The sequence below is a fragment of the Nicotiana sylvestris genome, chromosome 2, assembly GCF_000393655.2.
Source record: "Nicotiana sylvestris chromosome 2, ASM39365v2, whole genome shotgun sequence".
Lineage (NCBI taxonomy): Eukaryota > Viridiplantae > Streptophyta > Magnoliopsida > Solanales > Solanaceae > Nicotiana > Nicotiana sylvestris.
The window spans coordinates 86,090,892-86,107,835 of NC_091058.1; the positions used below are offsets into that span (position 1 = coordinate 86,090,892).

The 16,944-nt window shown below is 39.7% G+C and overlaps 1 protein-coding gene across 1 annotated transcript; it reads right to left on the reverse strand.

Moving 5' to 3' along the window:
* Positions 1 to 10,931: 10,931 nt before the first annotated feature.
* On the reverse strand, positions 10,932 to 14,223 carry LOC138885185 (uncharacterized). The gene is made up of 5 exons (XM_070166095.1): positions 14,028 to 14,223; positions 12,584 to 12,937; positions 11,854 to 11,946; positions 11,315 to 11,581; positions 10,932 to 11,203 (listed from the first exon to the last, which is right to left on the reverse strand). The coding sequence occupies exons 1-5, from the start codon at positions 14,221 to 14,223 to the stop codon at positions 10,932 to 10,934; spliced, it is 1,182 nt and encodes a 393-aa protein (XP_070022196.1).
* Positions 14,224 to 16,944: the final 2,721 nt, after the last annotated feature.

The window sequence follows — 16,944 nt, forward strand, 5'->3', positions numbered from 1 at the left end:
GTACGCCCCCTTGGGCAAGGTTCATAAGCATCAATCGATCGTGGTAGAGGCAGAGGTGGAGCATCTAGCTCGAACGGTCCTTAGAACCGTATTTATGCGTTAGCTGGACGACAGGATCAAGAATCATCACCGATATTGTTATAGGTATATTATCAGTCTCCTCATATGATGTATATGCACTGATTGACCTAGGTTCCACCTTATCATATATTACTCTGTTGATTGCTAGTAAGTTTGGAATAAAACCTGAGTTGGTTAAGCCTTTTGAGGTGTCCACACCTATTGGGATCCAGTGATAGCTAGGTGGGTATATAGAGGTTGCATAATAGTAGTTCATAGTTGATCTACAGTAGTAGACCTAATCGAGTTAGATATGGTAGAATTGCTTGTTATAATGGGTCTTGGTTGGCTTCTTGGCATTCCAACATTGATTGTAGATCAAAGATGGTCCGATTCCAATTTCCAGGGGAGCCCATTTTGGAGTGGAAAGGTAACACAACGTCGCTGAGAGGCAGATTGAAGATGATCAGAAAGGGCTATATTTATCACTTAGTTCGGATTCACGATGTGAAAGTGGAGTCACCAACTATTCAGTCTTTCCCGGTGATTAATGAGTTTCTTGATTTTTTCCTGATGAACTTCCAGGTCTTCTGTCAGAGCAAGAAATTGAGTTTTCCATTGACCTAATACCATAAACTCAACCAATATCTATTCCTTCCGATAGAATGGCCCCCGCAGAGATGAAAGAGTTGAAGGAAGAACTAACTGACCTGTTTGAAAAAGGCTTTATCAAACCTAGTACATAACTGTGAGGTGCACCTGTGTTATTTGTGAGGAAGAAAGATGATTCCTTGCGGATGTGTATTAATTATAGACAGTTGAAGAAAGGTGACAATCAAGAATAAGTACCCGCTCCCGAGGATTGATGTTTTATTTGATAAGTTGCAAGGTGCCAAGTGTTTCTCAAAAATAGACTTGAGGTCTGGTACCATCAAGTAAGGGTTAAGGAGAAGGATATTCCGAAAATAGCATTTAGGACTAAGTACAGGCACTTTGAGTTTCGTGTTATGTCATTCAGTTTGACTAATGCCCTAGCAGTATTCATAGATTTGATGAACCATGTATTCAAACCCTTTCTAGATCTGTTTGTAATTGTATTTATTGATGATATATTGGTATATTCTCATTCAGAGACTGAGCATGCAGATCATTTGCGTATTGTGCTCAGAGTTATAAAAAAAGGAAAGTTGTATAGAAAATTCTTTAAATGTGAATTCTGGTTGAACTCTGTAGCTTTCCTTGGGCATGTAATTTTAACTGAAGGTATCAGGGGTTATATAAAAAAGATTGAAAAGGTAAAGACATGGCCTAGACCCACGACACCGACGGAGGTTCGTAGCTTTCTTGGTTTGGTAGGTTATTATATGAGATTTGTAAAGGGTTTTTCTTCTCTTTCAGTGGACTGAAGCTTGCGAACAGAGTTTCTAGGCATTGAAAGGCAGATTAACTTTAGCACCAGTTCTAACACTCCCAGAGGGAACCGACGGTTATGCTATCTATTGTGGCGCTTCAGGCGTTGGATTGGGTTGTGTACTCATGCAGCATGGTAAAGTTGTAGCTTATGCTTCTAGACAACTAAGAAAGTACGAGAAGGATTACCCGACCCACGATATAGATTTAACCGTAGTGATTCATGTACTAAAGATGTGGAGGCACTACTTGTATGGCATTTATGTTTATATCTATACAGATCATAAGAGCATTCAGTGTATCTTCAAGAAAAAGGAATTGAATTTACACCAAAGGAGATGGTTGGATCTACTTAAAGACTATGACATTGATATCTTATACCATCCGAGGAAGGCAAACGTAGTAGCCGACACCCTCAACCGTAGTTCTATGGGTAGCCTATAATATTTACAGTCAGAGAAGAGGGGAATAGCCCATGAGATTCATCAGCTAGCTAGTCTTGGAATTCGATTATTATATTTAGGTGATACCGAAATTACTATTCAAGACACGACAACATCCTCTTTAGTAACTGAAGTGAAGGAACGCCAATACGAGGATCTTGTGTTAGATCATTATAGAGATACAACCCCATTGAAGAAGAATACACCATTTGAAATCTCAGGAGATAGGGTCATCAAGTATCGAGGACAATTATGTGTCCTAAATGTTGCAGCGCTGCATCGACAGGTTATGGGAGAAACTCACTATTCTCGTTATTCCATCCATCTAGGAGAAACAACGATGTATCATGATATCAGGGAAGTATATTGGTGGGACAGAATGAAAAAGAATATCACGGAGTTTGTTGCTTAGTGCCCTAACTGTCGGCAGGTTAAGATTGAGCATCAAAAACCCGGTGGATTATTGGTGGCTATAGAGATTCCGACTTGGAAGTAGGAAGTAATCAATATGGATATCATTGTAGGTTTACCTCGTACCCAGCGTAAGTTCGATTCTATATAGGTGATTGTTGACAGACATACAAAATTAGCCCATTTTCTGCATGTTAGGACTACATATCCGTAGAGGATTATACAAGGCTTTCCATTAAGGAGATAGTACAAATTCATGGTATCCCTATATTTATTATCTCGAATAGAGGAGTTCAGTTTAAAGCTAATTTTTGGAGGTCCTTCCAAAAATGATTGGGGACTCAGGTAAGTCTTAGTACAACATTTCATCCCCAGACAGACGGACAAGCTAAGTGTACTATTCAGACCCTTGAGGATATGTTACGGGTTTGTGTGTTAGACTTCAAGGGCAGCTGGGATGATTATCTGCCGCTTATTGAGTTCGAAAATAATAATAGCTATCATTCCAGTATTCAGATGGCTCTATACAAAGCTCTTTATGGACGGAAGTGTAGGTCGCATATAGAATAGTTCGATGTTGGGGAAACCAAGTTAGTAGGACCAGAATTGGTATAACAGGCAATTGAGAAGATTAAGCTTATACATGAAAAGCTATTAGCAGCTCAAAGCCGTCAGAAGTCTTATGCGGATAATCGACGACGAGACTTGGAGTTTCAGGTTGACGATTGGGTATTCCTAAAGGTATCACCAATAAAAGGTGTTATGAGATTTGGTAAGAAAGGAAAACTTAATCCTCGGTACATTGGACCATATAATATTATATGCAAGGTAGGCCAGATAGCATATGAGTTAGACTTGCCTTCTGAATTGGAATATATACATCCAGTCCTTCATGTGTCTATGCTCCGTAAATGTATCGGAGATCCTTCCAGAGTTGTGTCAATTGACGATGTTCAAGTCACAGAACAACTATCATTTGAGGAAACTCCCATTACTATACTAGATAGACAGGTTCGGAGATTGAGGACTAAAGACGTAGCTTCGGTGAAGGTACTTTGGAGAAACAATAATGTGGAAGAAATAACTTGGGAAGCCGAAGAAGACATGAAGTCTAGGTATCCTCACTTCTTTCCTCTTCCAAAGAAGGATCCGACTGAGACATCACAGCCTTAAGATACGTGTATGGATTCTTGTATTAGTTATTATCATTGGTCGTGTGAAGCCATTATCGTGAGTGATAATTGTGGCAATATTTGGCGTTGAATTATTGAGTTCTCTACATGAAGGATTGATAGTAGTACTGTTACAAAGGGGACTCTGCCAAAATTTATATGGATACTGAGAAGTTAAATATTCGAGGACGAATGTTTCTAAGTGGAGAAGGATGTTACGTATCGCATTTTCGTACGTTAAAGTTTCGTCTTCAGTTTATCGACGTAGACTCGGGGATGAGATTATATTGAGGTTATAAGTATTTATGCTATTTATAACAAGCGATAAGAAAGTGTCGTGAAGGTTAAAAGGTAAACGAATCAAAGAAAGTGAGTTTTGTCGAAGTTTGTCAACGTGGGATAGAATACGGTCCGAGCTATAATACCCGGTATTTATGGACTAATGTCATACAAGGTACCCCATAACCACGATAGTAGGGTACATAAAGTGTGTTAAAAGTGAGTAGTATTTTAAGTAATTTGAGATAATTCTTAATTATATAAATAAATGGGTAATTAATTATTTTTAGTAGGAGATTAATTAAAATCTTTAGATAACTAAAGAACCCCAAACGTGGCAGCTCCCCCTTCCCATCTAATGTCTCTTAATAAAGAGTGAAAGGTGGCACATTTTAAGGAAAAAATGTGACACAAGTTGTCACGACCCGGATTTTCCACCGTCGGAATCGTGATGGTGCCTACTCTTGAAATCTAGGCAAGCCAACAGATACAGTTCTAACACATGCATTATTAACCCAAATAGTAAAGATAATGATAACTACAACTAAACAGATATAAGGTGCGGAAGTTTCATAACAGCTCAAAGTTCTAAAACAAGACTGACCCAATGATCTGGTGTCACAATTTCACAAACATCTAAGAATTTCTACAAACACTGGTTTAAAAGAAATACAACTGTTCCCTAAATGAAAAGAGACAGGAAATTCAAAACAGAAGGAAGGGGTCTCCAGGGTCTGCGAACGCTGGCAGATCTACCTCGGGTCTCCTATGGACTGAAGGCAGCCACACAAACTCTACTCACGAGGTCTGTCACCGAAATCTGCACAGAAAATGCAGAGTGCAGTATCAGTACAACCGACCCCATGTATTGGTAAGTGCCGAGCCTAACCTCGGCGAAGTAGTGACGTCGCTGGGACACGACAAACAACATAAACCTATGCAGTAATTAATATACTAACAGAATAACAATAATAGAATCTAAACAGAAATTAACGGGAAGGGGCAACATGCTATGGGGGTACCAGAATAAGGAATCACAGTAGTAACGAAAATTAAATAATTAGTGCACTTGAACCTATAACTGCAAATAATCACAGCAAACAGAAAATGCACGACATCACCCTTCGTGCTTTTACTCTCAATCCTCACCATGCAATCAATCATAGAAATGTGTACTGCATCACCCTTCGTGCTTTATCTCTCTTCCTCACCATATGAATAAATATAAATGTAAATGTGCATGGCATCACCCTTCATGCTTTATCACTCTTCCTCACCATATGCATAAGTATGAATGTGCACGGCATCACCCTTAGTGCTTTATCACTCTCCATTACCATAACAACAACAGAAACAACAACAACCCAGCAAGGGCTTCACAATCAAACAACTTGTTTCATCATTTACTTTCACAATAGAAATCTCAAATTGAGCCAATACTTGCCCAATATCCAAATCAGGAACAACATAGTAAAACTTGTTAACATGAACCATAACTAGCTTAAGCAGGAAGGATACGTATAGAAAAACACAATTGTCACAAGTATAGAACTCACTCGCATGCTATGACCCGACAACGATGTATATATACTCGTCACCACACTTATACGTCGTACTAAACATCTAACATGTAGAAAATAGGGCAAACAATACTTAATCCCTCAAGCTAAAGTTAGCCACAGCACTTACCTCGATTCCACGGCCACAATCAAACCTCTATTACCACTTTACCTCTCGATTTCACTTTCAATCCACTAGTATCTAGTCACAATTAACTTAATAACATCAATAAATGCTAGATAAATCAATTCCAGTTCTTAATTTAGGTTTCCCAACATTTTCCCCAAAAATAGTCAAAACCCGACCCCGGGTCCGCTCGGTCAAAACTCGAAGTTCGGACCAAAACCCTATTACTCATTCACCCCAGAGCTCGGATATATAATATGTTTTAGAATCCGACCTCAATTTGAGGTCTAAATCCCCAAATTTCAAAATTCCTAAATTCTACCCAAAAACACTCAATTCCCCCATGAAAATCCCTAGATTTTGTGATGAAATCTTGTAAAAAGATGAAATAGATTGAAGGAAATGAGTTAGAAATTGTTTACCTATGATTTGGGGAAGAACTCTTCTTTAGAAAATCGCCTATGGGATCTTAGGGTTTGAAAATTTGAGAAATGAAGTGAAAATCCCATCAAAACTTGTTTTTGAGCAGTTGCAGGTATTGCATTTGCGATCACAGGTTCGCAAATACGACCAATGCTTCGCAAATGCGAAGCTTGGCCTGACATGCTGGCTTTGCAAATGCGAACAAATGTTCGCAATTGCGGCCATTGTTCATGTCACATTTGCGACGATAAACTTCGCAAATGCAAAGGTCCCCTGCCCAGCCCAATCATCGCAAATGCGATGATTCTTTGCATTTGCGAGCCAGACTTCGCAATTGAGAAGTCTTTAGATCTGTAACACCAGCAAATTTCCTTAAGGCTCAAAACACTCTGTGGCCTATCCAAAACTCATTCGAGCCCTCGGGGCTCCAAATCGAACATACACACAAGTCTAAAAACATCATACGGACTTATTCGTGCTATCAAATCGCCAAAATAATATCGTAAACAACGAATTTAACACCAAAACTCATGAAATTTTAAAGATAGTTCAAACTTCCTATTTTCTCAACCAAAGGTCCGAATTGCGTCAAATTACTTCCGTTTCTCACCAAATTTTACAGATAAGGTTTAAATATTATAACGGACCTATACTAGGATCCAGAATCAAAATACGAGCCCGATACCATCAAGTTCCAACACTATTCAATTTCCATAAACTATTATATTTTACAGTTAACAATTTTCTTCAAAAATTCATTTCTCGGGCTAGGGACCTCGGAATTTGATTTCGCGCATAGGCCCAGGTCCCATATTTTACTACGGACCCTCCGGGACTGTCGAAACATGGGTTCGGGTTCGTTTACCCAAAATATTGACCAAAGTCAACAAAAATCATCTTTTAAGCCAAAATTCATTATTTCTTAAAAAAATTCACATAAGGGCTTTCCGGATATACGCTTGGACTACGCACGTAAATCGGGGAGAGACAAAGAGGAGGTTTTGTAGGCCTCGCAATACAGATTTGACTTTTAAAATAAGAAATGATCTTTTGGGTCACCACACAAGTCTTGAAAGGTGGGGCTCACACCACTAAGACATTAAAATTCATTCTCTAATTCACTTAAAGAGATGTGGATATATCTTTAGCATCTCTAATTCACTTCAGCAAATTCAAAATAAGAATTTGCATATTAGCATCTTTAGTAACATGAAATTTAGCTTCAGAAGGGATTCAAGCAAGAATTCAAGAATTCAAGCAAAAATTCCTTAAGCATCTTAGCAACGTGACTCTTTTTGCAATTCTAAAGAAGCCCGGTATAATCTTTTTTTAAGAATATCATATGGATTTTTACCTACTCTGATCTTGCCATCACGAGTTTTGTCACAATTGTCGTGTGTTAGAAGGATTGTCCAGAGAACCGGCTCAAGTATGTTAAGTTTATCCCTTCTTTTTGGCATGATCCATGCGATACAAACGAAACGAGCAAATTCACAACTTTCATAAATGACTCAATTCATAGAATTACTAAGGATGCCTATGTTCTTGATTTCCTATGTGAATTATTAATATATCTTTTGTTCATGGATCTCAGAAAAATACGTAGTTGATAAAGTTGTCTGAAAGGTATAATAATCTTATAACATTAAAATTTTATTAACGTATTTCTTATGAATTTCAATTATTTATACATGTACATTGACCCATGACCAGATAGCACTATATATGCGTATATTATATGTATATGGGATATGGAAAAAGGTTACGGTGTTATATACGCTCCACCACTTGATCAACTGGTATATATTGATGATTTTGCCCACAGTGGTCGAGATGATATGATGGGATGCCCTCAAAGGCTTGATGATGTTATGTACACATATATCTATGCATGACACGACATTTATACGCACGTGCATGACATTATAAATGTTTAAGGATTTACAAAGGTATTTAGACTTACATGCAGAATTCTTTAATTCATGCTTCATCTATGTCTTTTATGTACTAATTTTCATGCCTTACATACTCAGTAGAAAATTCATACTGACGCCCTATTTTCCGAGGCCTGCGTTTCATGCCCACAGGTGCAGGTAGACAAGCTGATGATCCCCCTTCTTAGGATCCTTGATCTGCGAGAGTTGGTGTGCTCCATTTGATTTGGAGCTGCTTTGGATTTTTGTACGATATGTTTGTATACATATATGGGTATGACGGGGCCCAGTCTCATTCTTGTACAGTACATTTTGTTAGAAGTCTGTAGAAAGTAGTGTATAGTTAGGTAGTATGTGGCCTAATCGGCTTCCAGTTTTGGATATATAGTTGTGTATAGCGGCCTTGTCGGCTCGCCCTACGTATTTCGCACATGTATGTATATACGTCTTTTGGACTATTTTCCCCCACGTATGTTATTCTTGTTGTTCAGTAGATGTTATTCATGTTTATATCTTAGACGCATGCTTAAGGGTGTTCGACAAGTAGGACTCGGGCACTCATCATGGCCCATCGGTTTGGGTCATGACAAAAGTGGTATCAGAGCAGCTCTGTCCTAGGTTGTCTACAGACCGTGTCCAATAAAGTCTTGTTCATTGGTGTGTTGTACACCACACTTTAGATAGGAGGCTACAGGACATATATGATGTTATCCTCCCTTCTTATCTTAGATCGTGCGATATAAGTGTCACGGCCCAAACCGATGGGCCGCGACGGGTGCCTGAGTACTACCTGTCAAACACCCCTAAGCATGTGTCTAAGATATGAACCTGAATAACATCTATTGCATTACGAAAATAACATACGTGAAGGAAACCTGCCATCAGGGCATATGTACGTATACATGCAGAATATAGTGGGCGAGCCGGCAAGGCTGTTATAGACAACTATACATCCAAAACTGAAAGCCGACAAGGCCACATACAACCCAACTATATATACTGTCTATATACTTATAATAGAAACATAATTGTACAAAGACGGGACTGAGCCACGTCATACCTATGTACATATATATATATATACAAACGTATCGTACCAAAATCAAAAGTAGCTCTAGATCAAGTGGAGCGCGCCAACTCTCGCTGATCGGGGATCCTAAGAAGGGGGACCGTCAACTTGCCTACCTGCACCTGCGGACATGAAACGTAGGCCCCGTAAAATAGGGCATCGAAACAAAAAATGTACTAAGTATGTAAGGTTTGAAAATTACTACGTAAAAGACATAGATGAAACATGGAATAAGGAAATACATATTTAAACCTGAATAACTTTGTAAATTCTGTAACGTTTATAATGTCATGCACGTGCGTATAAATGTCATGTCATGCATAGGTATGAGTGTACATAATATCATCAAGCCACTGAGGGAATCCCATTATATCATCTCGGCCATTGTGGGCAACATCATCAACATATACCGGCTGATCAGGTGGTGGTGCGTATATAACGCCGTAACCTTTTCCCATATCCCCCATATATATATATGTATATATATATATATATATATACATATATTTACATATATACGCGTATATAACGCCATCTGGTCATGGGTCAATGCACATGTATGAAATGCATGAAAAATACATAATAATCTCAATATTCCTTCCGGATAAACTTTTCCAACTGCGTATTATTCCGAGACCCATGAACAGAAAATAATAATACTTTTCATGGGGAATCAAGAATATAGACACCCCTAATAATTCTATGAATAGAGTAATTTATGGAAACTGTGTGTTTGCTCGTTTCTTCAGTACAATTTGGACCATGCCAAAAGAAAGAAGGGAGGGCCTTAACATACCTATTTCTGGAATTATTTGAACGAATCTGCTTCTGCGAAATTTACACACGACATTTGGCATTGAAATTTTTAGACGAAACTGCTTCTGTTTTTTTGAACCAAATGGCGTTCTGCTCTTTTTAAACCAAATGATGAAATAGGCTTCCTCTAGTTTGAGGAATTGAAATTGGAAAGATGGAGTGTGTTTCTTATCTTTGTAATTGAACGAAATGTTTCTGTTTCTGTTTCTTGGTTTCATGCCAAGGACATAAATTGAAACTAATTTAGCAAGAATTGGATAAAGTTTTACAAGTCTTTCCAAGACTTAACTTAACTCATAGGTGGCCACCTAGAATTATGACTACTTAGTCATTTTCTAGGTGTGTGGCTTCTTGCCACGTGTGGGGGGTTAATTTATTAATTTTATCCACTTATTAGTTAATCGGATAATATTCTGTTACCCGGTAATTAATTAATTACCCGCATAATTTAAAAATTACCACAAACTACTCAAAATTCTATTTATTTTTAAAATACTTCATATGTACTTTATATATTATATTACCGTGGTCATATGGTACCTTGCATGGTACTAGTTCATAATTATCGGGTATTATCGCTCGACCCATATTTTATTCCAAATTGGTCACTTTTAACGAAACTCGTTTTCTTTAATCCGTGTACCCCTTTATCCTTCATAACACTTATTTATCGCTTATTATAAATAGTGTAAGTACATTAACGTCAAGATGATCTCATCCCCAAGTCTACGTCGGTTAACTGAAAACGAAATTTTACCATACAAAAATGCGAGATGTAACATCCTTCCCCCCTTAGAAACATTTGTCCTCGAATGTTCAACTCCTCGTGATTCATATAACTTTGGCAGGGTCGCCTTTGTAACAACACTACTACCAACTCTCCCTGTAGAAGCTTAATAACCCAACGACACACAAAACCATAATTATGAATAACGACAATGGTCTCACATGACTAACGACAATAACAAACAAAAGAATTTATACTCGTACCTTATGATGATGTCTCAGTCGGACCCTTCTCTGGAGGAGAAAATAAGTAGGGATATCTAGACTTTATGTTTTCCTCGGGCTCCCAAATCATTTCTTCCACATTGTTTTTTCTCCAAAGTACTTTTACGGAGGCGACCTCCATATTCCGTAGCTTCCGGATTTGTCGGTCTAGGATGGCAACCGGAATTTCCTTGTATGATAAGTCTTCTATAATCTGTACATCATCCATGGGCACCACTCAGGTAAGATCGCCAATGCACTTCTGTAATATAGATACGTGAAAAATCGGATGGACAGAGTCCAATTCTGAGGGCAATTCTAACTCATAAGCTACTTGGCCTACTCTCCGAATGATCCTATAAGGCCCAATACACCATAGGCTAAGTTTGCCTTTCTTACCAAACCTCATCACACCCTTTATAGGTGACACCTTTAAGAATACCCAGTCATCAACCCCGAACTCTAAATCTTGTTGCCGCACATCAGAATATGACTTCTGACGACTCTGAGCTGTCAATAGTCGATCCAGGATAAGCTTTACTTTTTCTATGGCCTGTTGAACCAGGTCTGGCCCATGTAATTCAGATTCTCCAACATCGAACCACCCTATAGGCAACCTACACTTCCGTCCATAAAGAGCTTCGTATGGAGCCATCTGAATATTGGAATGGTAACTATAATTATATGTGAACTCAATAAGTGGCAGATGATCATCCCAGCTACCTTTGAAGTCTATTACACAAGCTCGTAATATATCCTCCAGTGTTTGAATAGTACTCTCAGGCTGTCCGTCTGTCTGGGGATGAAATATTGTACTAAGACTTACTTGAGTCCCCAATCCATTTTGGAAGGACCTCCAGAAGTTAGCTGTAAATTGAGCTCCTCTATCTAAGATAATAGATACATGGACAGCATGCAGTTGTACTATCTCCTTGATATAAAGCCTCGCATAATCCTATGAGGAATAAGTAGTTCTAACGGGCAGAAAATGGGCTGACTTTGTAATCCTATCAATAATCACCCATATCAAATCGAACTTACGCTGGGTACAAGGTAAGCCTACGAAGAAGTCCATATTGATTACTTCCCATTTCCAAGTCAGAATCTCCATAACTTGCAATAACCCACTAGGTTTCTGATGCTCGATTTAACCTACTGACAGTTAGGACACTGAGCAACAAACTCTGCTATATTCTTTTTCATTCCATCCCACAAATACACTTCCCTGATATCATGATACATCTTTGTTGTCCCTGGATAGATAGAATAACGAGAATAGTGAGTTTCTCCCATAACCTACCGACACAGCCCTACAACATTAGGCACACATAATCATCCTCAATAATCTGAGGACCCTATCTTCTGTAATTTCAAACGGCGTCTTCTCCTTCTGAAGGGTGGTATCCCTATAATGAACTAACACAGGATCCTCGTACTGGCGTTCCTTTATTTCAGTTACTAAAGAGGATGTTGTCGTATCCTGAAGAGTAATTCCAATGTCACCTGAGTCCAGTAACCGAACTCCAAGACTAGCTAGTTGATGAACCTCATGGGCTATTCCCCTCTTTTCTAGCTGCAAATACGACAAGCTACCCATAGATCTACGGCTAAGGGCATCGGCTACTATGTTTGCCTTCCCCAGATGGTATAAAATATCAACGTCATAGTCTTAAAGTAGCTACAACCATCTCATTAGACATAGATTCAATTCCTTTTGCTTGAAGATGTACCGGAGGCTCTTATGATCCATATAGATATCAACATGAATTCCATACAAGTAGTGCCTCCACATCTTTAGTGCATGAATCACCACGGCTAACTCTAAATCGTGGGTTGGGTAGTTCTTCTCGTGCTTTCTTAGTTGTCTAGAAGAATAAGCCACAACCTTACCATGCTGCATCAGCACACAACCTAATCCAATGCCTGAAGCATCACAATAGATAACATAACCATCGGTCCCTTCCGAAAGCGTTAGAACTGGTGCTGACGTTAATCTGTCCTTTAATGCCTGGAAACTCCATTCGCAAGCATCAGTCCATTGAAACCTTGCTCCCTTCCGAGTCAACTTTGTCAAAGGTGCTGAAAGGGAAGAAAATCCTTCCACGAATCTTCTGTAATTACCTGCCAAACCGAGAAAGCTACGAACCTCTGTCGATGTTGTAGGTCTAGGCCAAGTCTTTACTGCCTCAATCTTTTGTGTATCCACCCGGGTACCTTCACCCGAAATAATATGACCAAGGAAAGCTACAGAGTTAAACCAAAATTCACATTTAAAAAAAATTGCATACAATTTCCCTTCTTGTAGAACTCTGAGCACAGTACGCAGATGATCAGCATGCTCATCCTCTGAACGAGAATACACCAATATATAGTCGATAAATACAATTACGAACAGATCTAAAAAAGGCCTGAATACACAGTTCATCAAATCCATAAATACTGCTGGGGCATTGGTCAGACCGAATGACATAACTCGAAACTCAAAGTGCCCATATCTAGTCCTGAATATTGTCTTCGGAATATCTTCATCCTTAACCCTTACCTGATGGTACCCAGACCTCAAGTCTATCTTTGAAAAACACTTGGCACCTTGAAACTGATCAAATAAATCATCAATTCTCGGGAGCGGGTACTTATTCTTGATCTTCACCTTATTCAGCTGCCTATAATCGATACACATTCATAAGGAACCATCTTTCTTTCTCACAAAAAATAGGTGCTCCCCATGGTGACGTACTAGGTCTGATAAAACCTTTTTCAAGTAAGTCCTTTACTTGTTCTTTCAGTTCTTTCAGCTTTGCGGAGGCTATTCTATAGGGAGGAATAGATATTGGGTGAGTATCTGGTAGTAGGTCAATAGAAAACTCAATTTCTCACTCTGGCGGGAGACCCGGAAGCTCTTCAGGAAAAACGTCGGGAAACTCATTCACCACAGGGATGGACTGAATGGTTGGTGACTCCACTTCCACATCCTGAACCCGAACTAAGTGATAAATACAACCCTTTTCTAATCATCTTCCTTGCCTTAAGATAGGAAATGAATCTTCCTCTTGGCGATGCCGTATTACCTTTCCACTCCAAAATAGGCTCCCCCGAAAATTGAAATCGGACTATCTTTAATCTATAATCAACGTTGGCATGACAAGAATCCAACCAATCCATACCCATTATAACATCAAATTCTACCATATCTAACTCGATTAAGTCTGGTATGGTAGTTCAATCATGAACTACTATTATACAACCCCTATATACTTGCTTAGCAATCACCGAGTCCCCAACAGGTGTAGATACTCAAAAGGTTTAACCAATTCAGGTTTTATTCCAAACTTACCAGCAACTAGCGGAGTAACATATGACAAGGTGGAACCTGGGTCAATCAGTGCATATATATCATATGAGGAGACTGATAATATACCTATAATAACATCAGGCGATGACTCTTCGTCATGCCGTCTTGCCAATGCATAAATGCGGTTCTGAGGGCTGCTCGAGCTAGATGCTCCGCCTCTACCTCTACCACAACTCATTGGTACTTGGGGACCTTGCCTAGGGGGCGTACTGATGATGACGAACCAGCTGCAGATCCCGACGGCTAGCTATGCTTGCATCACCTCTCATCGGACAATCCCTCATAACGTGGCCTGGGTAACTACAAGTAAAACAAACACCTAATCCCATATGGCACTGGCTAGTATGCTACTTACCATATTGAGTACATCGTGGCAAGGGTGGCCTCATCTGATTTGACCCACCCCTATACTGAGAACCCGAGGCCCTAAAATTCTGACCAGGCCTTGAATATGTAGAACGATCAAATCTCTTACCGCCAAATTAAGGGGGCACGCTAGCCGAGGGCTGGGTTGGATACCTCGAGTACTGCTGCCTCTGACCACCTCGAAACTTACCAAAAGGACCCGAAGACCTCGCTCTCTTATTTTGGTCCCTATCATGCTCACGATCGGCCCTCTGTTTTTATTTACGCTCCTCTACACCCTGAGAGTATTCCTAAATGCGGGAAATATCTATGTCTAGCTGAAGTGAGACCGACATATAATCGTTAAGCAAGTGAGGCTCTAATCCCATCATAAACCGATGAACCTGGTCCTCCATCTTAGATACAATAGTGGGAGCATACCTAGCCAATGAATCAAACTGAAGACAGTACCCCTGAACACTCATTTTACCCTGTCGAAGGGTCAAGAACCTATCAACTCTGGCTCGCCTAAGCTTTGGTGGCATATAATGACGAAGAAAAGCTTCTGTAAACTCCTGCCATACTTCTGGAGGGGCATCCTCACATCTGGACAATTCCCAAGACTCGTACCAATTTACTGCAACATCTCGGAGTCTATAGGAAGCTAGCTCAACTGACTCGGTCGTAGTGGCCTTTATTACTTATAACATCCTCTGCACTCTATCAATAAATACCTGAGGGTCCTCGTTTGGATCTGCTCCAGTGAATACCGGAGGGTCTAAATTAATAAAGTCATGAACCCTCGCACTCACGGACCTATCTATGTGACCAATACCTAATTCCTAACACCGAGCTTGTGCGACTACTAATTGGGTCAATAACTGAATAGAATCTCTCATCTCCTGACCTGGTGCATCCGACTGAGGTGTTGAATGTACAGGGGCAGGCGCCGGAGCTAGTGCCCCTCGGAGCTCTTCTGGAAAAGGCGGGGTATGTGAAGTCTGAGATGGAACCTCACCATGAGACTCTCCCCGAGCCCTGGTAACTCATGGCGCTCGACTAGTAGTCTCACCAGCCACGGACTTTCCCTTCTGGGCGGTCGTACTCTTTGGAAGCATCGCTAAAAATATAACATATCGTTAGGAACATGAATTCTTGTATCGCACGATCTGAGATAAAAAGAGAGGATAACATCCTATATGTCCTGTAGCCTCCTGTTTATAAGTATGGTGCACGACACACCCAGAAACAAGACTCTACTAGACACGGTCTACAGACAACCCTAGGACAGAACTTCTGCGATACCACTTTTGTCACGACCCAAACCGATGGGCCTCGACGGTTGCCTGAGTACTACCTGTCAAACACCCCTAAGCATGTGTCTAAGATATAAACATGAATAAAATCTGTTGCATTACGAAAATAACATACGTGAAGGAAACCTGCCATCAAGGAATATGTACGTATACATGCAGAATACAGCGGGCGAGCCGGCAAGGCTGCTATAGACAACTATACATCCAAAATTGAAAGACAACAAGGCCACATACAACCCAACTATACATATTGTCTACAGACTTCTAATAGAAACATAATTGTACAAAAACGGGACTTAGCCACATCATACCTATACACATATACATATATATATATATATATATACAAACGTATCGTACCAAAATCAAAAGGAGCTCCAGATCAAGTGGAGCACGCCAACTCGCGCTGATCAGGGATCCTAAGAAGGGGGACCGTCAGCTTGCCTACCTGCACCTGCGGGCATGAAATGTAGGCCCCGTGAAATAGGGCGTCAGTACGAAAAATGTACTGAGTATGTAAGGCATGAAAATTAGTACGTAAAAGACATAGATGAAACATGAAATAAGGAAACACATCTTTAGATATGAATAACTTTGTAAATTCTGTAACGTTTATAATGTCATGCACGTGCATATAAATGTCGTGTCATGCATAGGTATGAGTGTACATAATATCATCAAGCCACTGAGGGCATCCCATTATATCATCTCGGCCACTGTGGGAAACATCATCAACATATACCAGATGATCAGGTAGTGGTGCATATATAACGTAATATTTTTCCCATATCCCATATACATATATTTACATATATACGCGTATATAATGCCATCTGGTCATGGGTCAATGCACATGTATGAAATGCATGAAAAATACGTAATAATCTCAATATTCCTTCCAGATAAACTTTTCCGACTGCATATTATTCTGAGACCCATGAACAGAAAATAATAATACTTTTCATGGGGAATCAAGAATATAGACACCCCTAATAATTCTATGAATAGAGTAATTTATGAAAACTGTGTGTTTGCTCGTTTCTTCAGTGCAATTTGGACCATGCCAAAAAGAAAGAAGGGAGGGCCTTAACATACCTGTTTCTAGAACTATTTGAACGAATCTGCTTCTGTGAAATTTACACACAAAATTTGGCATTGAAATTATTAGACGAAACTGCTTCTGCTCTTTTGAACCAAATGCGGTTCTGCTCTTTTTGAACCAAATGATGAAATAGGCT